The sequence below is a fragment of the Euleptes europaea genome, chromosome 16, assembly GCF_029931775.1.
Source record: "Euleptes europaea isolate rEulEur1 chromosome 16, rEulEur1.hap1, whole genome shotgun sequence".
Classification (NCBI taxonomy): domain Eukaryota; kingdom Metazoa; phylum Chordata; class Lepidosauria; order Squamata; family Sphaerodactylidae; genus Euleptes; species Euleptes europaea.
The window spans coordinates 30,332,610-30,357,630 of record NC_079327.1 but is presented as its reverse complement, the minus strand read 5'-3'; the positions used below and the strand labels follow the sequence as shown (position 1 = coordinate 30,357,630).

Here is a 25,021-nt window from a genome sequence, read left to right as displayed (position 1 = left end):
TCATAATAAACTCTCAGTCAGGAGAGGCAAGATGGACCAAGCTTGTTTATACACAATGCAGGAACAGGGATGCCAGTTTTGACTAGGGTTGCCAACCTCCAGGTGGTGGCTGGAGAGCTCCTGCTATTACAACTGATCTCCAGGCAACAGAGAACACTTCACCTGGAGAATATGGCCGCTTTGGCAATTGGATTCTATGTCATTGAAGTCCCTCCCTCTCCAAACCCCACCCTCCTCAGGCTCTGCCCCAAAAAACCTCATGCCAGTGGCAAAGAGGGACCTGGCAACCCTGATCAGTATTGTCTACTCAGACTGGCAGCAGCTCTCCAGGGTCTCAGGCTGAAGTCTTTCACATCACCTACTGCCTGGTCCTCTAGAACAAGTTGTTTTGTTTACATTCTTCAGGGTGTGCAGTTTTATTTAAGCCTTGAATCATTGTGATTCATGATAAGCACTGTAATGTGATATCTATGTACAACTGAAGATACTTGCCATTATATGTGGGTCATGGTGGGATGGGCGGGGGGCGGGAGAATCAAAGGCAGAACTCTGACTGATTTGGGGCCATCTGCTTTGCATGCCCGTGCAGAATGTGGTTTATATTTTCCTGTCATATAACTAAAACCCTTCTAAGTTTAATGTCATGGCTCATCATCAGGCATAAAAATTAATCTGAAGATAACTGAGATGAAGGCCAATTCAAAACGCTTTTCTTACCAGGGATCACCAGCTGGTTGCACACTAACTTCCTGACCTAAAAACTTTAAAAAGAAAAATACAGCCTTCACTCAAGAGTCTGCCAGTAAAAACAGTCACATCTCCAAGCTATTTCATCCTATCCAATAACAAAGATCAAAGCATGTTTAATTGGCCCGTTGCTTTGAAGCCAGGATTCAGGACGTCAGGAGGGAGCTTGGGGGTGGCAGAAATGGAATGAATCAGTGCTATTCACAATCAGTTGTAATGCTGCACAAAAGGGCTTATTGCTCGCCCTTTCTGAGTTCCTTAACTGCTTGCATTCGGATATCACTCTAGGTATTTATAATCACACTTTAAAAGGTTCCCTGTCACTGTGATAGGATGTTGAGTAAGCTAGCGGGTGGGGTAGTTTTGGTTTCTTACAGTGCTGAACATTGTACTCTCGACTTCAGCTACTTCTTCAAGCAGTATACAAGTGTCTTTAATATTAAAATAGTCTTTAATATTAAAACACTATGGAGAATACTGCTTGCCTCAAGTAAGTGCTATTTCAGTAAGTCATGGTAAATTATTTTGTAAGTCACTGTTTTATTTTGTACCTATTTGTTTTCTGTTGGGGCTTGTCTTGCTTAAATGTTACTATATTTGAGTTGGTAGCAGCATTATCATCCTTCGGGGTTGCTAAGATGGGGTTTTGCACAGTAAAAGAACATAGCATACACAAGTCTCTGGAAAGGCAGCATGCATTTTCTAAAATAATCATAGCAGCAGAACAAAGTCTTCAACAATATGGGTTTGAGAGAAAAGCGTGAACAAGAATTCTTGGTGCGTGACTTTGACATGTTCCCTTTTTCTTCTGTGGAATCTTGGAGGATACAGAATACTAGGAGAGCCTCCCTTAGGTTCCTGAAGGCTTTTGAGGAGGTTACCTGAAGTCCACCCTTAAGGTTTCCAGGTCCCTCTTCGTCACCGGTGGGAGGTTTTTGGAGTGGAGCCTGAGGAGAGTGGGGTTTGGGGAGGAGAGGGACTTCAATGCCATATAGTCCAATTGCCAAAGGGGCCATTTTCTCCAGGTGAACTGATCTCTATTGGCTGGAGATCAGTTGTAATAGCAGGAGATCTCCAGCTAGTACCTGGAGGCTGGTAACCCTATCTACCCTTGACTCCAAATCATTCAAGTCCTAACCTGGCATGATGGTCTTCTTGCACTCGCTACACTTGGAAGAGTACTCATTGGAGTAGCATTCAGTACAGAGTAGGTGTTCTTCTTTAGCAGCAAAAGGCTTGTCCACCAGTGAATTCTTGCACTGGAAGCAGTGGAAACAGGTTTCATGCCAGTGCCGGTCCTTGTACGACAGATCCTGTAGAAATCCCAAACCACAAAGCATGCTTAATGAATTGGCTGAACTCTAAGCCAATGTATATGAAGACCCATGAATACTTGAAATGTGGTTTTTATTGCTTATTATTTATTGTGTTAAACCATAAATTGTAGCCAAAATTGAATACCCGTTGCTGCAGCTCATGGAAAGCCTTTCCTGACCCTTTCTTCTTGGAATTTTTTGAACCTGCTGCAGTTTACATAGCAGTGCGTTGCCATGGTTATAGTAAAGAGGGACAAGATCCTGGTTACAGGGGAGAAAGCGCCTCCCTACTGCATCTGCACAAGTCAGTGCAGCACCGTCATTTATTCAAAACCAAGGTCCCCAACATTCCATAGGCCCAATTGTACAAAAGTAATGAGCATCAAAATGGGGGCCAGAAATTCCATTTAGTCAAAATCCAGAGCAACAATTATACTGAATGGGTAACTGCAGCAGTACAGCAGTCAATGGCAAAAATATATACTGTCTTTTTATGAGCTGTTGGATGGCCCAGGCTAGCCTGATCTAGTCAGATCTCAGAAGCTAAGCAGAAGCTAAGTTAGTATTTGGATGGGAGACCACCAAGGAATACCAGGGTTGCTGTGCAGAGGAAGGCACTGGCAAACCACCTCTCTTAGTCTCTTGCCATGAAAACCCCAAAAGGGGTCGCCATAGGTCGGCTGCAACTTGACGGCAGTTTGCACACACAAGGTTAATGTAGCACAGAACAAAAGACAAATCTTAACTTTGTTCCTCAGTTTAGAGTAGCAACCCAGGGCTTTCTTTCAAAAACAGCTCTGGGAGCTTATAGACCATAACATAAAACATATATGGATTGGATAGATTTTTAGAGTGCTTTCTAAGTAAACAAAAGAACCGTGATCTAAAACCATGCTCTTGTAAAGACTTTTTGGAGCAGAGAGAATGTTAAATCTTGCATTTCAGTAGAATTGATCTTAATATTGCAGGGCTATATAGAAAAGCTGGCATGTGAATGATTTGCAAAGCAGTCCATGGGCTATTTGTGAGTGTGTGTGTGTGTGGGGGGGTTTTCTAATGATTCTCTTAAATGGCACAGGTTCTAACTATCCAATCCTAAGCAGAGTTATACATTTGTAAACCCACCGGCTTCAATGGATATCAAACAGTGAAGGAGGGTATAACTCTGCTTAAATGTAAATGTGCCAGAGTATCCAAAACTATATCGTAAGTAAATAACAGATTTTCACACTGCATATGCAATCTATTGGACTGTTTCAGAGTGTAATATAAAATCTATTTGCTGTTATATTCAAAGGCTTATCTAATACATGATCATTAATGCCCCAGTGCAAGGTAACTCAGGTTCAGCTGGAGTTCTTCAAGAAAGATCTGAGAACATGTTTTTGGATGACCTCCAGATCATCTAGTTTTCTGAGTTCCAGAAATCAGCAACATAGGTAATTTGGGGGCCAATTCAAAGCAGATCTACTCAGAAGTAGGTCCCATATATTCAATGGGACTTACTCCTAGGAAAGAGTTTTTAGGATTACAGCCTTTGACTATGGCTTTTGCCATGAAAAGCTTAGTAGCTGGGGAAGCCAAATTACCACCCTTATTCTGTAAAAACTATATATGGCCCTAGGGTTGCTAGGTCCCCCCTGGCAACTGGTGGGCATCAGGAGGAGGACTAACCTGGCTTTGCATTGAAATCACTTGCAATCACTTGATATCCAGTTAGCTTAACGTCTGTTCCAGGTAAATTAATGGAAAGCATTATTAAAGATAGAATTGTCAAACATAGAAGGACAAGCCCTGCTGAGCAAAACCCAACATGGCTTCTGTAAAGGTAGGTCCTGTCTCACTAACCTTTTAGAGTTTTTTGAAAGTGTCAATAAGCATGTGGACAGGAATGAGCCTGTGGACATTGTGTATTTGGATTTCCAAAAGGCTTTTGACAAAGTGCCCCACCAAAGACTGCTAAACAAACTTCACAGTCATGGGATAAGAGGACATCCTCTTATGGACTGTGAGCTAGTTGAAAAATAGGAAACAAAGAGTAGGAATAAATGGTCAGTTCTCACGATGGAGGGATGTGAGCAGTGGGGTCCCTCAGGGATCTGTGTTGGGACTGGTGCTTTTCAACCTGTTCATCAATGAGTTGGAGGTGAACAGTGAGGTGGCCAAGTTTGCAGATGACACCAAATTATTTAGGGGGGTTAAAACAAAATAGGATTGTCAAGAGCTTCAAAACGACCTCTTCAAACTGGAGGAATGGGCATTAAAATGGCAAATGAGATTCAGTGTGAGCAAGTGTAAAGTGATGCATATTGGGGCAAAAAATCCCAGCTTCACATATACACTGATGGAATCTGTGCTGGCAGCAACAGACCAAGAAAGAGATCTTGGGGTAGTAGTGGACAGCTCAGTGAAGATGTCAACCCAGTGTGCAGCTGCAGTGAAAAAGGCACATTCCATGCTAGCCATAATTAGACAAGACTAAAACTGCTGCTATCATACTGCCCTTGTACAAATCTATGGTGGAATACTGTGTACGGTTCTGGTCACCATACCTAAAAAAGGATATTGCAGAGCTTGAGAAGGTGCAGAAAAGAGCAATCAAAATGATCAGGGGGCTGGAGCAACTGCCCTTTGAGAATCAGTTAAAACTCTTAGAGTTGTTTAGCTTGGAAAGAAAATGGTTAAGAGGAGACATGATAGAGGTCTATAAAATTATGCATGGTATGGAGAGAGTGGACAAGGAGAAGCTTTTCTCCCTCTCATAATACTAGAACAGGGGGTCATCTGCTGAAACTGGAGGGTGAGAGATTCAAAACAGATAAAAGGAAGTGTTTCTTCACACAACACATAGGGGGTTTATGCATCGCTGACCTTGCCGCTCACTGAAAGCGGCTGTGATAGTTAAATTGGTGATGGCTACCAACTTGAAAGGCTTTAAGAGGGGATGGGCATATTCATGGGGCTATTCATGGCCACTAGTAAAAATGGATACTAGTCATGATGCATGCGTATTCTCTCTAGTATCAGAGGAGCATGCCTATTCTCTCCAGGAACATGCTTTTTCTCTCTAGGATCAGAGGAGCATGGAGGGTTTTTTTGCCATCTTCTGTGCGTGGAGTGGGGGTCACTGGGGGTGTGGGGGTAAGTAGTTGTAAATTTCCTGCATTGTGCAGGGGTTGGCCTAGATGACCCTGGTGGTCCCTTCCAACTCTATGATGCAATATTAGGTGCTGGATACACAGGCAGGATAATGCTGCTGCAGTCATCTTGTTTGGCTTCCTAGAACTCTCAGGTTAACCTACCTCACAGGGTTGTTGTGAGGATAAACTGGAGGAGAGGAAAATGACGTAAGCTGCTTTGCATCCACACTGGGGAGAAAGGCAGGGTATAACAGAAATAAATACATATGAGGGTGCTGTTTTGGGAGACTGCCCTGTGGCACCTGTAACATCCCAGAAGCACACATGGAAAGACTCCTTGAACTGCCAAGCAATAATAGGGTAGCAATATTTTCCCAAGGTTTATTTTTGACCTAAACCTTCTTAATCCCTTGGGCACTTCACATGTGTGACATTCGAGAATCTCTGAGCCTGGCCAAGCTTCGAGAGATCTCATCTCAAGGCAAGCAGTGAGGAATTAATCAGCTGAACTTTTCAACTTGAATGGCTGGATTGGGGGAGTCAAGTTGTTATCTGATCTTTACATGTTTCTGTTAAACAAGACTTTCTAGAGGGACTGATAGAAGTATGTGATATATTTTATAGGTCAGGAGATTGTGGAGGGAGGGGGTTCTCTTCCTGAAAGGTTAGGGAAATATTTCTGCCTGTATATATTTGGACACGCATATACACAGGCTGATAGCAGTGTTCTTCAGAGTAACAGGAGAAAACAAAAACCCAGATCTGGACCAATTAAAATGTAGCAGTCCACATGCATGTAACGGCACACAAAACTGAATCTAAACAGACCCCACTGCCACATCCCCAACTTCATTTTAAAATCCCTCTAGCTTGGAAAAAAGTGTAACAGTCAATGCAGAAAAGTGACACAAGAATTAGAGCAATGAAATGCATGTCCAAGGTACCTTACAATCACAGCCAATAGGCTTTTTACATTCCTCACAGGTGTTGGAGTACAGGCTGTCATAGCACTTGACGCAGTAGGGACTTTCCTCCCGCAAGATGTACTTTGAGCCAAAGAGGGACTCTTTGCAGTAGTGGCAGTCAAAGCGTTCTGTCATTTTGACATCTGGACCTCTGCTGGCCTGTTAACAACAGGAAAACAAGCAGCTTCAGGTTACAATATTAGCAGATAAAATTTACAGGGTGGTTTTTTATTTTTATTTTTGGCTAAGCGTGCTATATAGAGCCCCATGGCACAGAGTGGTAAGCTGCAGTACTGCAGTCAAAAGCTCTGCTCACGACCTGAGTTCAATCCCGACGGTAGTCAGTTTCAGGTAGCTGGCTCAAGGTTGACTCAGCCTTCCATCCTTCCGAGGTCGGTCAAATGAGTACCCAGCTTGATGGGGGTAAAGTGTAGACAACTGGGGAAGGCAATGGTAAACCACCTCGTAAAACATAGTCTGCCTAGTAAACGTCGGGATGTGACATCACCCCATGGGTCAGGAATGACCTGGTGCTTTCACAGGGGACTACCATTACCTTTTTAAAGCATGCTATTGGTCAAGTATTATTATTTTGATATTTGCAATGCACCATTCCATCCCTCCACTGAGCTCACATAAGGTTTTCAACCTCAGGATGATGTAGGTTAGTGGCTTGCTCGCCCGCCCCCCCCCCCCCCCCACGGAGCTTCATTGCCATTTGAACTCAGGTAGTCCTGGGTAGTAATAAAACAACCTTCTATTGGTTACTGTATGCTAGGTTTTCAATTTGGCTTTTAATACCTCATTTGCATTAGTAGGGAGAATCATGGAGGGGAGGGGGAAATGTGAAGCACTCTTTGTGTCTGGTGTATAGGTTTTTCCTTCAAAATATCACCATGGGATCCATGTAAGCATCACAAGGGGACATAGAGGGTGGACAACCAGAATCATGTTATTCCCTTGTCAGTTTGGCTCTGAGTCAATATCTGGTCCTCACCCATAAGCAAGAAGATGCAGCTTCTAGCCTTGAACTTTCCCCCTTTATCCAATCCTGCATCTCTCATTGCCTGCCTGATATTTCTGTTCTCATTGCCACGATGTCCACTACATCAGATGACCTTCTGATCTCCCCACATCTGTGCTTTCCTCCCCTCGCACTCTCTCCCTATCCATTGACCACATTCTATCCATCCTATCGATGAGGCATGAAGTCATAGCTTCACTGATTTTTTTTGCCTTAATGTGTGCCAATAGCTGCACATAGAAAATGCAAGAAATCCTGCCATGCAGCTACTTGTACAAAGCAAGTTCTAAAGCAGTCCGAGTAGTTTCACCCAAGCCATCATGGCTTGCATTTTCATAGCTGACATCGCTAGAAGCGTTTTGAGGAGCACACAAATAAGACTTCCAAGTAGAACGACCACTGTGTGGCTGCAGCTGAAGTGGCCACTGGCCCCACCATTTCCTCACAAGAATGGTGCTTCAAAAAGTGCAGTAGGAAAAAATATTTCATAACTTTTCTTCAAAAGGCAGCCCACCAACTACCAGTATATCAGATGTGCAGCAACAGCCCATGGTTGGTTCTTCTTGGACCCTATCATGAGACAGTGTGGCGTAACAACAAGAACATAAGAATAGGTAGGGGCAGTCATATGTGATCACATGTCATAATCTCCTTGTACATGGGCAACTAGGGTTGCCAGGTCCCACTTTGCAACCGGTGGGAAATTTTGGGGGAGGAGCCTGAAGAGGGCAGGGTTTGGGGAGGGGAGGGACTTGAATTCCATAGAGTTCAATTGCCAAAGTGGCCTTTTTTCTCCAGGTGATCTGATCTCTATCGGCTGGAGATTAGTTCAATTAGCAGGAGATCTCCTGCTACTACCTGGCAGCTGAGCAAGCCAAAATCAACACCTCTGCACTAATACCAAAGGTAAGGAAAGTAGTGCAGGAATCTTAGGCAATGATTAATACAACACAAACTATGAAACATCAAAGTGTATTCAGTGCATATACAAGTGAGAGAGGACTAACAAATATACAATTATGTACAAAAATACTCCAATAGTCCACAACGGTACACACAAATATGTTCCAATAGTCCACAAAGGTACACTGATCCAAAGATGGTTATATGAACTCAGCAGATGTGTAGAAAATAGTTATAAATAGGAAGACGATCGTTTCTTCATCAGTTCCATTCAATTCATGTAATTCAATATGCACACAATGAGTTCAAACAATTCATTCCTTCCCATTTGGGATAGATCCTTCAACTATATCCATTTACAATTGCAGCATTCCATGTGGATTATAATATATAGAGGATATAGTTAAAATAAACAGACATAGTTGCAAAGTAACCGTTCCCCAAGGGATACAAAGACTGCATGATCGGCCGCTGGTTGTATCCCTTGGGGAACGGTTACTCTTGCAACTACTCTTGCACTACCTGGCAGTTGGCAACCCTATGGGCAGCCCATTCCTGAGGGGAAGGGCTGAGCCAGTGGCTGGAGGCGGCAGCGCTGTGCCGCCTCCAAAGGAGGATTCAGCCCCCCCCGCCCGCCAAAATGCTGCCCTCACCTAAAAAGGTGGCGTACATCAAGGTAAGGGAAAAGAGGGCGTTCCCGGCCTGAAAGGGCTTAGGAGGCCATCTAAAGGCAGCTCCTCCCCTGGACCGCCCTGGGAATGCCCCACCCCCAGGAAGACGGTGTGCAGAAGTGCACCATCAGGAGGCTGAGCTGGCATCCCAGGGTCACACCGCTGCAGCAGCGCAGGGAGGGATGGTGCAAGAGGCCCGACGCTGGCATTCGTGCCAGTCTTGCGGGTGCAAGGGGCACGGACGCCGGGGCTAGCCCCTGTGTTCCTCCTAAGGATTTTCAGCCCTCAAGGTCATGAAAGGGCTGTAAGAAATAGTGTGTTTAAGGGGAGGAGTTAGGATAACACTCTTGTCTCTTGCAAGCTAACTTTTCATATAAGGTAAAGGTCCGCTGTGCAAGCACCGGGTCATTCCTGACCCATGGGGTGACGTCACATCCCGACGTTTCCTAGGCAGATTTTGTTTAGGGGTGGTTTGCCAGTGCCTTCCCCAGTCATCTTCCCTTTACCCCCAGCAAGCTGGGTACTCATTTTACCGACCTCGAAAGGATGGAAGGCTGAGTCAACCTTGAGCCAGCTACCTGAAACCGACTTCCTTTGGGATCCAACTCAGGTCGTGAGCAGAGCTTGGACTGCAGTACTGCAGCTTACCACTGCGCCACGGAGCTCCTAAACTTTTCATATACAGGTAGGTTTATCAGGTGGGGAAAGCACTAAAATATGAAATAGTGACAAATAGTACAGCTGAGGAAAGGCTCTTTCGGCATGCTAAACTTGGCTCCAATTCTAAGCTTACCTAACTAACTCAAAAGATTAAATTACTGTAAAAAAGAATTTCTAATGCTTTAAGTTGGATTCCCATTAGCATAATAAAACTAAAGGGGAATATAGAAATTCCATGGCAGTATTTTCTTAGTTTGGGCAATAAAGCAGGTCTAAATACCCACATCCAAATAAGAACATAAGAAATGTTCTTATTTGCATGTGGGTATTTAGACCTGCATTTTCTTAGTTTGGGCAATAAAACAGGTCTAAATACCCACATGCAAATAACTCTGTTTTGCAGCTCTATCAAGTAAGAGAGTTATAAACCTACCACTTTGCCAACTGGACTCTGTGGCATTGAAGTCCCTCCCCTCCCCAAAGCCTCCTCCTCAGGCTCCACCCCCCAAAAAACCCTTTGCCAGTGGTGAAGAGGGACCTGGCAATCCTAGTTTTGATGGAAACCGTTGCTCTCCTCAACCATGGGCCTGGCAGAACATCTCTGTCTTGCGGGTCCTATGGAAAGGAGCTTAGTCCCGCAGGGCCCTGGTTTCATTAGACAGAGTATTCCACCGGGCCAGGGCCAGAGCTGAAAAGGCTCTGGTCCTGGTCGAGGACAGCCAGATACTTCTTGATGCAGGAACCACCAGCAAGTTGAGCATAGTGTCCTCTGAGGGGTGTATCTGGAGAGGCGGTCCCGCAGGTATGATGGTCCCAGATGGCATGCTGCTGTCTTTCTCAGAAACAAGTTCTGTTAACCCTTCCCGTGCAATGCTTTTCAATGAAGGAGGGAATTATGGGGCATTCCCTTCTCATAAAAGGCCAACATTGCATAATGTTCTACTTCCCTTATGCAATACAAAGGTTGTGGGAGAGTCATCACCCCCCACACACACACACACACCCCAACTGTGCACTGAGACAAATCAGGAGAAAATGGGAGTTAACTAATAGATCAATGTGTGTACAGTTTCTTTGCCAATGCCTGGGCATTTTGGCACGGCCCTGCTCAAAGTAGCAGTGGTAAGGAATGCTCTACTTTGTTGATGGATAGTTTCCTGTATTAAACATTCCCTTTCCTGCCTATCTGGATATGTGGTTTGCAGCTGAGGACAACATTATACAGGCCAAAGGAAATATGAGGTTTTACTGTAAAGACAGAGAATCAACAGAAGAATTTGAACACTGCCTCCCCCCACCCTAATTCTTCCCTGCTAGTGCTTCCCAAGTCATTTAATCCCCCCCACCCCCATGCAAGCTCCAAAACCAGAATAAATCCAGTTGGGGAAAAGATGGTCTGAAGCATTTGCAAAGGGTCAAATTGCTAAATGTGTGAGGGATTAAGTACCTTTTATCCCATTGATATTCATGGCAGAAGCTTTTGCTGAGGTGTGTACTTTGTTTATTTACTCACATCATTTTTACCCTGCCTTTGGGGGTTTACACTACGTATTGCCAAGGAAAGGAAACAGAACAACAACTGGAAAAGGGTTTTAGGGGTTCGTTTTCCATCTTTTCCCTGTTACCCCATATCCCTACTTTACAAGGACTTTCTCTCAGATGACAACTGCCTGTTTCAAAGTAGGGAGAAGAATTGGGCAATTGCAACTGTCGGATTGGGAAATTCCTGGGGATTTGGGGGCGAAGCCTGGGGAGAGTTGCCAGTACAAGGCTAGCAACTCAAAGTGTGCCTTGTGCTGTAAACACTGAAGTACTGCAAAGAACTAGCACTGGTGGTCCGCTGTCCAATATGCTGATATTACAATATACCAGCTATATAAGGTTCAATAAAGAATTTTTTTATCTAAATAGAAATTTTTCAATTAAGTGTTTTTATATAACACTATTGCTTTAACTGCATCAATACAATAACATTGGATACAAAAGTGACAGTAGAAAGTCCAGTTCCTTAATGGGATACACAACTGTATCAATCTTCATTTATACATATACTGTATTTTTCCATGTATAAGACAACCTTTTTTCTTAAAAATTTAGCCCCAAAATTAGGGGGGTCGTCTTATACATAGAAGGTGGCTGTTGCCACTGGCCCTGCCAGTGACAGGCGGGGCTGGCGACAACAGCCACCTCTTTCCCCTCTTGCTCTCTTTCTCCGCCTGTCACCGGACGGGCAGAGAAAGAGAACGAGCGGCCAAAGGATCCTGTGCCCTGGCCAGCCAGCATCAAACCATCGCTCTCTTTCTCTGCCCACACAAGAGTCTTGTCCCCTGGCCGGCCGGTGTCCAGCGTTCAAACCGGTTTGACGCTGGCCAGCCATGGCACAGGACTCTTTCACCCTATAAGACGCCCCTATGTATAAGACCCCTATTTTTCTCAATTTTAGGTTTAAAAAATAGGGGTCGTCTTATACATGGGGGCGTCTTATAGACGGAAAAATATGGTATTTGCTCATTGCACAATTGATGCCACTGGATTCCATAAGAAGATGGGCTTCCGGTATTTATACCCATTTCCCCTATTCAGGCTTCATCAATCCAAGAAATCCTCGGGTGGCTGCAGGACAAGGTGCTTTATCCAAACACGAGAAGTATACAATGCCATCCATTTGAATAAGTGAATCTTCAAAGAGAAAATATTTTCCATGTATCTGGGGGAGATGAAAAGTAATTGAGATGGATTGTTGCATATGAATATTAAGAGATCCTGCTGGAACAATGGTCCACCTACAGTGTGTTGTGAAGTGGTTAGAATGTTAGATCCAGGACCTGGGTGACCTTGGGCCAGTTTCAGGGTTGTAGTGAGGATAAAACAGAAGAGGTAGAGAACCTCGTCTGCCTCAATGCACTCCGTGAAGGAAGGTTGGGATAAAAATGCACTAAATAAATAAATAATAGTTCCAATACTCAGTTGGCAGCCTTGAGCAAGGCTTACTGGCTTGCCTTCAAAAAGACTGTGGAAGCAGCAGCAAGAGCTGGGTGAGTTTGTCGGCATTTGAAGATGCTTTATACCGGATAAGGCCATTGGTCCATCTATGTCAGTATTTTCTTCTTCAATTGGAAGCGGCTCTCCAAGTTCTCAGGCAGAGAAAGGTCCACAAAGGCTGAACCTGGGATCTTCTGCACGAGCTCTACCATTCATCCACAGTGCGTGGGCCCAACCCCCCCACTCCTTCCCCAGTTTTGGAGATACCAATCATGCTATGTTCACATAACGAGTTGAAATCCACAAAAATCATGGCCATATATTGTAGAAAGGAGTTCTGGGGAAAGCTGATGACAAGCTTATTTGGTCAGAGAAGCCAGCAAGAAACAGACTCTTCCTCTCTTCTCCTGGTATACACCCCCCCCCCCCAAAGGACCCTAAGATCGTCCAATGAAAATTTACTGGTGGTCCATGGCCCTAAGAGCGTGCGGCTGTCCTCGACAAGAGCCAGGGCTTTTTCAGCCCTGGCTCCAGCCTGGTGGAATGCTCTGCCTAGTGACAGCAGAGCTCTTGCGGGATCTGAAAGTTTTCCGCAGGGCCTGCAAGACAGAGCTTTTCCACCAGGCCTACAATTGAGGGCAGCCCCTTATAACAGCTTATATTATTTATTTATACCATCTTACTGGCCTCCCCTCCCCTTCTCCCCCTTTGAGCGGGAACTATATAATGTGAAGGGTTGTCACCTGCATGGCCCCTACAGTTTTTAGATTTCGTGCGCCATCATGGTAGGTTTTAGATTTTATTTGTTGGTTTTATTACAGATTGATAGATAGATGATAGATAGATGTATTTTAAAATGATGTTACCCGCCCTGAGACAGCTTGCTGGGGAGGGCGGGTTATATGCTAAATAAATAAATAAATAAAAATAAGGTTGCCAACCTCCAGGTGGTGGCTGGAGATCTCCCACTATTACGACTGATCTCCAGGCGATAGAAATCAGTTCCCCTAGAAACTGATGGCCACTTTGGCAATTGGACTCTGTGGCACTGAAGTCCCTCCCTCTCCAAACCCTGCCCTCCTCAGACTCTACCTCCAAGTCTCCAGGTATTTCCCAACCCAGAGCTGGCATTGCAGAAGGGCCTAGCTTCCAGTAGGATGGGATCAATCAGCTGTGCATGAAAGGAACAAAAGCATCCCCTTCTATAAACTGCCCTGCCCCTTCTGTAAATTTGGAGATGCGTCTACAGGGGCAAAGTAATTGATTTATCCCACAAGGCATATTCAGAATGTGCACATACCTTTTTCAATGAAACAAAACCCAGAGCAGGAGATCTCCATAGCTGGAGATCTCCTGCTATTACAACTGATCAACATAAAGAAATGAGAAGAAATGCTCTGACGCTATGAATTTTAGTAGATTGTGTCTGCACAACCCCATCCACCAAGTTCCTTATTAGTATTGTAATGGTCACAGTCTTTACATCCTAACCATTAAAACAGCATTTTTACATGCTGGCTTTGAAAATGTATCATCTGTTTGCTTTTTTAATACAAATAAACTTCTTAATTTGTAGTTCAAAAAGTGAAAGGCAATTGACAGAGGAAATAAACAAGAGAATAATATGGGGAAAGTTTATCCAATACAATTTGTCACATGCCAAGGGCGGGATGTCATGGGCTGTGACCACTGTTCATGGAGAGCAATGAGACTAAAGATCATATATGTTTAAAAATGATTGAAATGGTACTAGGGTTGCCAACCTCCAGGTAGTAGCCGGAGATCTCCTGCTATTATAACTGATCTCCAGCAGATAGAGATCGGTTCACCTGGAGAAAATGGCCACTTTGACAGTTGGACTTTATGACCTTGAAGTCCCTCCCTTCCCCAAACCCTGCCCTCCTCAAGCTCCACTCCAAAAATCTCCAGGTATTTCCCAACCTGGAGCTGTCAACCCTAAATGGTACTAATCCATATCACATATTTGGGTTCCTTGCAGCCCTGAACTTGTGTTCTCTGGAATATGTCTAAAATGTATTTCATTTCATTCATGTATCCTATGCTGCTGTTCAAGATGATAAATATCTATCTTGCTTTAATAGTAATATTTTAGCAACCTCAAAAAAGTACCTTTAACTAGAATGTGCAGTAACCCAAGATATTATATTTCAGAGATTATGGCAGAAATAGGGATGGAGACAGTAACCTATTAGGACTGTAAAATGTTAACAGGAAAGCTGAGGTTGATTTGCTTGTCTTTTCTTAGCTGTAGAAGCATTACAGATAACAACATTAAATGCAGACCAAGAGAGAAAATTTAACTCTGTGCACTGTTTAAAATAGGTTGAAATAAAGTATTAAAATATGTCTGACAGTGCAGTCCAACACAGAGTTACTCCAATCTAATCCCACTGAATTCAAGGGACTTCGATTGGAGTAACTCTACATCGGATTACATTGTTAAGTGATGCGTTTGCTTTTGGCCATTCTGTGTGTGACAGCGAACAGTCAAGGCTATTTTCTCCCCTGACCATTTGGCTGTTGCAAAAAATTAATGGGGTCCTTTGTTGTTCTAGGGAGCAGGAAGTATTCACAGCAGAGTAAAGAAACCAAAATCTGAACTCTCACTTCTATGCCACCTTCTTCAGGAGCTTATCCAGCATCGCACTGGATTGCCAAAACCATATGGGGAGAATGGAGACAATGCCTCCTCACGCATCACATTCAACCATGGAACATTTTATCTGAATGCAAAGTCATTATTTCTACCTATTCTGCATATCACATTTGCCAAAACAAAAGCTTTTACCTATCACATGATCATATACCCAACAAAGGCTATTATGTTTTAAAAAACAAACCCATCTTATTCCTTTATAGCCTCATGTGACATCCATCTTATCCTAGCATCATCTCCTTTGTTCTTTACAGCAAAGCTTCTAAAGGATTCTTGTTGGCTGTTGGGTGAGAAAAAGGGGTGTCTACTTACACACCGTTAATGGTGCTCTCTGGAGTTGGTATGGGGCATCCCATCCATTAGCAAAGTGGGTAGAGGAACAGAGATGTACAGCAAGCCGGGGAATCCTCCAGCCTAAGCAAGCCGCTCTCCCGGATTCCTGTTCAGCTGTCTGTGTTGTGTGGAAACAGGCGTCTGCCTTCACAGCCTAGTGAAAACCCCTGTGTATCATTTTACCATATAAGGAGACAAAAGCACCAGAGACACTAACTCTTTGAGGCTCTGTGCAGCTGCCGTTCGACAGCTCCTCTCCACACCTACCTCTTCCCCCAACAATCCCTACATTGTGTTTTATTGGTCCAGTCCTTAATTTTTTTAAATATAAATCAAACAAGCAAGCCTTTCACTCCTAGATGTGTCCTTTAAAAAAAAAAAAGGCTTAAATTCCATATTGTGCCTAAACAGTTCTTGCAGGAACAATGCGTAAGAATGTAAATATTGGCTCACATCATTACAGATTTACCCACACCCTTTTGCTCTGATCTGTCTCAGGGCCATTTCTCAGCAGGCGCTGTCTATTTTCCTTGAGGGTGAGAAAAGCAGCAGAGGCGATCTTGAGCAGAACTGTGTCCAAGGGGAAACGGGGATGCAACCCCCCACCCCCACTGCTCAAACCATTGCTCAAAATTGCTGCAACATAATTCTCATATTTTTTTTAAAAAAAGAAATGACACCACCCAGGACTCCACGTCACATGTAGCGCTGTCGTCTGAAGCAGACCTCCGCTCCAAACCAAACTCTGAGTAAAGCATATTAATACATAAGAGAAACAATAATTAGCTACCGTTCCCCACCCCTCTAATTTTACAGCTTCAAAGAGGAATGCACTCCATAAGCTAGAAATGGTTGGGGGGTAGGAGGGACAGGTTCTCAAAATCCCTAGGATATGGTGGGAGGGGGGAGAGGAAGGGTCAAAACTCACGGCAGAAGGGCTCTTGCTGTAATCACCGCACGTATCCGGTTGTAAGTATTTCAGCATGAATTAGGATCCTTTACAAGGAATTAGGATCCTTTACGTAATATAATGTAATAGCACCGAAGCACAGCCCTGCATATAGCGGCATTCCTTGACGTTTTTCCCTGTCAGTCCTGGAATCACACGTGTGTGTGAAGGCTTGTGTTTACGTTCATATGTTTATGCGCATGTATATGGGATGCTGGTGTAGTGGTTAAGGTGTTGGACTAGGATCTGGGAAACCCAGGTTCGAATCCCCACTCTGCCACGGAAACTTGCTGGATGACCTTGGGCCAGTCACACACTCTCAGCTTCGCCCCTGGCAAGGATTTGGATGGGTCACCTCCAAGGAATACCGGGATTTTAAACCTCCAGATGGTGGCTGGAGATCTCCTGCTATTACAACTGATCTCCAGCCGATAGAGATCAGTTCACCAGCGTGGTGTAGTGGTTAAGAGCAGTGGTTTGGAGCGGTGGACTCTGATCTGGAGCACTGGGTTTGATTCCCAGCTCCTCCACATGAGCGGCGGAGGCTAATCTGGTGAACTGGATTTGTTTCCCCACTCCTACACATGAAGCCAGCTGGGTGACCTTGGGCAAGTCACATTCTCTCAGCCTCACCTACCTCACAGGGTGTCTGTTGTGGGGAGGGGAAGGGAAGGTGATTGTAAGCTGGTTTGATTCTTCCTTAAGTGGTAGAGAAAGTCGGCATATAAAAACCAACTCTTCTTCTTCTGGACAGCATGCCAGTACCACACTCCCAGTTAGGGTTGCCAGGTCCCTCTTCTCAACCAGCGGGAGATTTTGGGGGCGGAGCCTGAAGAGCCTGGGGTTTGGGGAGGGGAGAGACTTCAATGCCATAGAATTCAATTGCCAAAGCAGCCATTTTTCTCCAGGTGATCTGATCTCTATCGGCTGGAGATCAGTTGAATTAGCAGGAGATCTCCTGCTGCTTCCTGGCAATTGGCAATCCTACTGTGCATCACAACATTTTCCGGACCAGTGGGTCTTAAGGTTGTGAACTGGAGGTATATTTTAGCAACTGGTCCTGCTTGTGATGCACCTTTTTCTGTTTGTTAAAGTGAGGTAACAATATTTAAATGAGGTCTTAGAAGATTTCAGGATTTGCAATGTCAGAATATTCAGGACCGCTTTACAAACTTTTACATCTATGAGCTCAGCAATGAGTTCCCAACATTTTTTCCCTTTAAAAACCACAGTTACTTAAGAATCTGCCTCAGGGTCAGTTGAAACACAGCATAATACAAAATATACACCATAAGAATACAATGTACAAACTTCCTTTCAACTTTAAATCATGTTTGTGATGCTGTAACAAGCTTGGATCCAATGCACACACAGTAAGTGGACTAACGCTGCCATCCTACATAAATCTACTCTGAATTCTATTTAGGCTTATTCGATGGGGCTTAATCTTGTGTCTGTGTAAAGTTCCGTCAAGTCGCAGCCAATTTATGGCGACTCCTTATGAGGTTTTCAAGGCAACAGACTAACAGGTGGTTTGCCAGGGCCTTCCTCTGCATAGCAAGCCTGGTATTCCTTGGTGGTCTCCCATCGAAATACTAACCAGGGCTGACCCTGCTTAGCTTCCGAGATCTGACGAGATCAGGCTATACCATGCTGCCTTCCCCCCGGGGCTTAATCTGAAGGATTAAGGAAGTGTTTTTGGGATTATACTGTAAAGAACCAGGGAAAAAACTGCAGGAAACATGTAACTTCTCAGAAAGAAGCAAACCAAGAATAAATCTCCCACTTTCTATCTGACAGTCCTAGAGAAAGAGTACCATTTTATAAACAACTGTATGTCTTGCATTGCTGTACCACATTAAATAATACCACAGGATAAGCTATCCTGTACTGTAATGTAGAGCAAGGAGCCCAGTTCTCTGTCAGATACTTTTCTTTCCATGCGTAGTCAGTTTTCTGAATTCAAATGCATGCATTCTTTTATGATTCACAGTCGGAACTGTTTATTCTAATTAACGCTGAAAATTTTCAAGTAAATGACCATTCCTTTGAAAAAATGGCTGCATAAAAAATATGTTTATCATGGAAACTCTCTTTTTCTGTCACGCACACATTCTACTGCTCTGCCACACACAGAGCAAACTATAAACACATACACACAAGAACTCTTGAAAACGTCTACTTCCCCCCAAAATAGAAGCCCAAAGCATTTTTTCAACTTTGAGATATATTTGAAACATGTCTCAGAGGAGAGGGGGAGAGAAGCACTGGAGTACTCTTTTTTTCATTGGGAAAAAAAAACCCCAAATCAGTATTGAGGGAACAATGGACAAAATCCAACCCCCTTTCATATGCATTAGCAGGAAACAATTCCAATCATGCACATGGGCAGGGTCTAAATTTTCTTTGCCAAGATGAACAACTCTGCAGAAGAAGAGGACCCAAATAAATCAGTACTTTGGAGCCAATCCAGCAAAACCCCAGAGATGGGACAGCGAGAGCCTTCGGTTGCCACCAACAGCAGTGATTTGATTTGAGGAAGGCAATGCTGCTCTACCTACTATTGACTCTGCCAATGAGCTGAGGGGTTGAGGAACCACAGAATTAAAGCTAACCCTATCCTTCCTCGAGGTAATGGTCAAGAAGACAGAGATGTGAGCTGGATGCTCAAAGAATGGAACAACTTATTCAAGACTTTTAGAAAGTAGTTTATTTAGAAATAGAAGTCAATGCTAGGGGTGGAATTTGGGGGGTAAACAGAAGTCTAATTGGTGGACATATAGCCAATAACTGAGCAGCCCTTTGAATTCTAGAGCCACCCCATTGGTTTATTTCCAGAGAGAAACTAGGGGCTCGCTTCTTCCCCTTGGGTCATGTGGGTTTTTTTCAAGAATAGATTTGGATGTGCTGCAGACCATTTATAGGTTCCTCCAGATCAGCTAGACTGTTGGGTGTCCTCCTATTCTTCCCCCTACCCCTTGAAACAAGGGAAATTGCTTTCTGGAAATGGCATAGGCAGATAATTTTTAAAATAGAAAACCATCAGAAGCTCCCTGTGCTCAGCCTAAAGTGGCTGTTTGGATCCTGGAAGATGGCAGGATTCACCAGACTGGGTTCTGGGACTGGAAATGACAAATTCTTCACCTCTGCTTTCTATTTCTCACATTCAGCTAAAAAGCACGAGAAAGGGTTAACAACGATTAAAGCCTCATGTATGACAATACTCTATCCTTTATGGACAGTACAACACAGCACAGTTGTTGCAAGCCAGCAATGTTTTATGCAGCAAAAGGTACAAAGTATAGAAATTAAGTCTGTGTCCAATAAACCTGTTCCCATCTCGTTTCCAAGATGCATATTTTATTTCCATATCATATACATTCGCTGAAGAATACTCTGGAAGTAAATTCAGTGGTTCCCCCATCAACGAGCATGAAGTGCTGACCAAAGATTTTCCAAAAATGATGATGATGGTGATGATGATGATGATGATGAAGAAGAAGAAGATGATGATGAAGAGTTGGTTTTTATATGCCAACTTTCTCTACCACTTAAGGAAGAATCAAACCAGCTTACAATCATCTTCCCTCCCCCTCCCCACAACAGACACCCTGTGGGGTAGGTGGGAATGAGAGAGCTCTAAGACAACGGAGAATAGCCCAAGGTCACCCAGCTGGCTTCGTGTGTGGGAGTGGGGAAACCAACCCAGTTCACCAGATTAGCGTCCGTCGCTCATGTGGAGGAGTGGGGAATCAAACCCAGTTCTCCAGATTACAATCCATCGCTCCTAACCACTACACCATGCTAGCTGAATGATTCTCATTCATACTCATTTCATGAAGTCCACGAACCATGAAACCTGTTCGGCCAGGTTTTACTCAGCTGACTATCAGCGCTCTATGATGAAGTGACTCTGCTTAGCTGGACATAGATTCTATAGCACTGGAACTCATCATGGAACCAAACCAAGAGACAGAATAGTTCACCTACAGGAATTCATTTCACTTAAAAATAACTAAGAGGGATGCAGCTTTTTATGAGGCACTCCAGAAGCCTTGCACATTAAGCAAGTCACTCTCTTCGGGAGACTTTGGTCAGAACCATTCTGCCTGGCATGCTAGTTTTCCAGTTTTCTCTTCACCAAGCCTTTCAGACAAAGGATTGATAAAAGTGGGGGTTCTCCCGCCCCCCAGAGATGTGGGTCATCCACAGTTTGAGTGACATTTTTATTTTGAAATGAGTTTGCTTAAATCTGGATCTGCTATAATAGAAATTGTTTTGGAAAGCATCCGTTTTAATCTTGATGCAAAAAACTGGGATAACGCATCTTTTCCCACTTGGAAATCCTTGTCCCCAGGAGTGCTGTACTTATTGCCATAACAAAGCAACGAGAATGCTCATTTACACAATTTAGCTTTCCTATGCAAGCATTCTTTGCAAACTCCGCTTGAAAAATATTGTTCCCTTGAGATCAATTTTAAAAAGCAGTTCAACGGGGTAGATCCTTTCTAATGGGTGTTCACCAGCTGTTGATGTTATTTTGCAAGACCATTATGAAGAATTCCCCTCCAGTCACAAGAACCACATGCCTTTTATTTTCTTCTTTAGGACAGCTTCCATTACTTCTAAAGCATAGCTGTTTAAACATATAATCAGGATAATCTTCTAAGGCCATTAGACAGAAGGGTCAAGAGAATAATTCCAAGAGTTATTCAGAGATGTTGCTACCTTTGCACTTCTCTGTTTCTAAATATTCAGTGTCAAAAGGAGGGGGGGAAGCAAATGTTAAAAAGAATATCTTCTCATTTCTGATACAGTCAAAGGAACTGCCTGATTCTATGCTTACTTACTTGGGAGTCACTCTATGTCCAATGGGACAACTTTATCCCTAAGGGCTGCAATATTCTAGAAGAAGATACAGTACTTTTCAGAAGTACTATTTTATTTCTCCTAACCCAATGGTTGTTTTCAGCTGTGAAAAGGACAGTGTCCCTTTTAAAAATAGTTTTAAATCAGGAAAGCACCTTAGACACCTTAGTGCAGGAATTGCATTTAAGAAGATCAATAAAACATAAGTGCAATCCTATGAAGAGTTACACTGTTGTAAGCCTAGCGACTTAAAAGAGCCTTCAGTGGACTTAGAACCCTGCTGAGGATGGCATTGCAACGCTGCTCTCCATGTCACTGATGCCTTTGACGTGAACTGAAAAAGTCCGAATCAACTTTTGTCATTTTGGCAATATATAAACAACAAGCACAACAACAACTCTTAACTGTGCAATCCTAAGAGCACAATCCTGGAAGGAAGCCCCATTAAATAGACCTGAGTAGGAATCTGATTAGACCTGTTTAGGATTGCTCCCGTAATCTCCTAGTTCCTGCTAGTGGGCTTTCAGTTGAACTAAATGGTAAAATGAATGAATATGTTGCTGTGGACAGGAAGGGAAATACCAGCATCCCCTAAAACCCGGTTTTCCATGTTCTGGCATTAAAAGTCAGCAGAGGACCCTTTGCTCTTACCTTACTGGGCGACCGCTGTATGTTCCACTCAGGTAATGAGGAGACAAAGCTCCACTTTATTGGATTACCCAAACGATGTATTTAGCAATCAGAACACCAAGAGTTCATTTGCCAGATGAGCTATAAATACAGTATCTCCAAAGAAGCAGCCAATCTGGGCGATAAGAGCCACAGCCTCTCTGCATGGCTCGCCTTTTAAGGAATCTTCATTTGTAGGAGCAAACGGTCGACAACAGAAAGGATGGCTCAGCCTCTGGTAAAGTTCAGCCATCTAGTTTATAGTACCCTTAAGCAGCAATTTTAAGCATGCTTACTTCAGAGTAAGCCTAGCTGAGCTTAATGGAACTTACTTCCAAGTAAACCTGAAAAGGAACTGGGCCAAATCGCTGCAATCTTAAATATGCTTACTTGGGAGTAAACATAGCTGAACACAGAGGGATTTACTTCCATGTAATCATGCATCAGATCAGGCTTCAAGAAACTGCTTCAATGAGAATCCTTACAATGAAAATCCTGGCATTGAAGTCCCTCCTCTCCCCAAACCCCGCCCTCCTCAGGATTCACCCCAAAAACCTCCTGCTGGTGGCAGAGAGGGACCTGGCAACCCTAGTTTATCCTAATCTCTATGGTATAACACAGGAAAAATGGAAGTCCAAAACATCCACCCTCGGTAGTCACTCTAGGATTTCCATTGCACTAGTCCACTCTCCAAAGCTGCCTTTTTCTTCCAGTGGAACTGATCTCTGCAATTTGGAGATCAGTTCTAATTCTGGGAGATTTCTTGACCTCACCTTGAGGTTCGTAACCCTAGTGAAAGTATCCCAAGGCTCATCAGTTTCTGGAAGAGTGTTAATTATGTACTTTTGACTCTCCATTAGAGATCAAAGGGACATGGGTACTTTGGACTAGAACAAGCTAGCATAGTTCTGATGGTGAATGAGAACAATCTTTAAAGCATGCTTGATGATGCTGTTAGTGCTTTATAAACCAAGCACTCTACCTAGCACTCAACCAGATGATATGTACAGTGCTGGGTTCAACCAAGGAATAGTGAAACAATCATAGGCATCCTCTGAGCATATGCATAGCAGATTTGCCCTCATCACTATTAGAATTGGGCCCAAGACCAAAAACGAGTCATGCTAGTGAATGTGATCTCAGGTAGACTAACAGTGCAATCCTAAGGAGAGTTGCTCCAGTTTAAGCCCATTCATTTCAATAGGCTTAGGCTGCAGCGACTTTACATAGGATTGTGTAGCGCCTCTAAGAGGGAAAGTTCTGGCTTCTCAAGCCAGGAAGTTGGCATTTGTGCCCTTTTTGTCAACAAGACAAAGTTTGGGGACCTTATTTTGTTCAAGTTGTTGATCCCCTCCCCCCAAGGCTGGTTTATAGAGGTGGGGTCACAATCTGAACTATTTAGCTTTAACAACTGTATATTAAATAGCATTGATGAATACCAATTTTTGTCATCTAGAAAGAGATATTGAGAGATATTTGTAGGACTTTGACATCACTATCCTGCCACTCGTAATGAACACAGTTGATTAAACTCTGCAATGCAGAACTCCTGAGCCTTTAATCTAATTTTGTAGATGTAAGAAATAGCAGCTGTGTATGTGATCGGTACCTCAAGGGATCAGGGAACACAGCTAGCAAGAATATTGCTAGCACACTGCAACTTTCCAACCCATTCTGACTGGAGACATTTGGAGATTAGTCTTTTTTTCTGGAGATTAGTCTTTTTTTCTGAGATGAAGTGAGGGATTTAGTTCATTAGGACAGTGCTTATACCTTGGACTGCTTTGTCTTCACCATCTTGTAATCTTGGATCTTAGTTTTCATTCTCAGTATTTCATACCCAGGAGATCTCCCTAGCAGCTTAGTTTCTTCATCCAGCAACTTAATTTTTCACCATCCGGTATACTTACAGTATTAGATGATCTTAACCTTCTCTGGGGAACATACCATTAAAATTCTCACTTGTAGTTGGGGCAGGAAGGGGGAAATGCTTCAAACAGCCAGATACTGGACACAGGAAAGTAATGAGAGTGGGACAAGTTTTGCCTTCCCTTGCCTATGTGTTCTGCTTTGGACATGCGCAGATGGACTCAGACATACCTGGAGAAGTTACTGCAAATAAGTCATTGCCTGGTTTCTGACCATAAGTGCAATACTTTTACTCTATCAAGTAACCAGTACAGTGTCTCTGAAAATGGCTGTCATGTCTAGAACAACAAAGTGAAGGTTACAGCCTTGTATATGAACTAATGAAAAATGCCTATAGATATATGGAGATTTAATTTATTACAGGAGTCCCTAAATGCCTTTTAATGTCAAAGGCATCATTTGGAGGAATAGCTGTGCAATATAACGATATTTGTTCTTGGACAGAATGAACCTATCCTGCCACCTTGAGGTCCATAAAGCAAGAAAGGTGAGATATAAATGTAATAACTAACAGCTTCATATAAAGCTCCCTTTGGTATTGCCTACGCTGAGTAGCAGCAGCTCTCCAGGGTCTTTTACATCACCAGCTACCTGATCCTTTTAAATCAGTGGTTCTCAACCTTTTTCAAGTCGCGACTCCCTTTTACAATTGCCAAGTAACCTGTGATCCTCGTCACATTTGCATAAATGACATTTTCAATAGGATAAAGAAAACATTTGTTTTTTTGGCAGTCCAGGGTATCCATATATATAATTATTTTAAAGTTTAAAGTTTAAAACAAACAAGCAAATGGTACTACCACCTGTTGTGCAGCGGCTGTGACTGTGTGGCGCAGCAACCTTTCCTGGCACGGAGGAAAGAGTGCCTCTGAGCATGCATTGTGTTCCTTGTCCTCCCCTCTCTCCCCAAAAACTCTTCCAAGAAGGCCGGGGCTCTCGCGAGGAAACCCCCTCTCTTGTGACTGAACTGGCCAAGCCAGGGGAGCTTCCTTGGCCTCCCACACATCCTGCCGCATCATCCGCCCGGCGCAGGTGCGACCGCGCCCAGGGCTGGCCCGCCCGCCTCTCAGCTGGGCAGCAGGGCTACAGCTGGTGTGTGGCGGCACACCGCCGCGTCTCTGCAGCCCGGCTCCTTCTAGCTGTTGGTCAGCCAGTTCCTCACCTCTCTGCTTGGGGTCTTCCCTGCC

The 25,021-nt window shown here is 43.7% G+C and overlaps 1 protein-coding gene across 3 annotated transcripts in view; it reads right to left on the bottom strand.

Moving 5' to 3' along the window:
* Positions 1 to 21,974, bottom strand: part of FHL2 (four and a half LIM domains 2) — a 30,544-nt gene extending 8,570 nt beyond the window's left edge. The window contains exons 1-3 of one of the 3 annotated variants that reach the window (XM_056861754.1): positions 21,888 to 21,974; positions 6,148 to 6,327; positions 1,886 to 2,060 (exon numbers count right to left, since the gene is read on the bottom strand). In XM_056861754.1, the coding sequence (XP_056717732.1) occupies positions 1,886 to 2,060; positions 6,148 to 6,303 (331 nt within the window). In that variant the 5' untranslated portion in view covers positions 6,304 to 6,327; positions 21,888 to 21,974. Of the gene's footprint in view, positions 1 to 1,885; positions 2,061 to 6,147; positions 6,328 to 15,397; positions 15,559 to 21,887 lie in introns of those variants that run through there. The other 2 variants (XM_056861756.1, XM_056861755.1) reach the window with 2 other exon arrangements.
* Between the last annotated feature and the right edge of the window lie 3,047 nt (positions 21,975 to 25,021).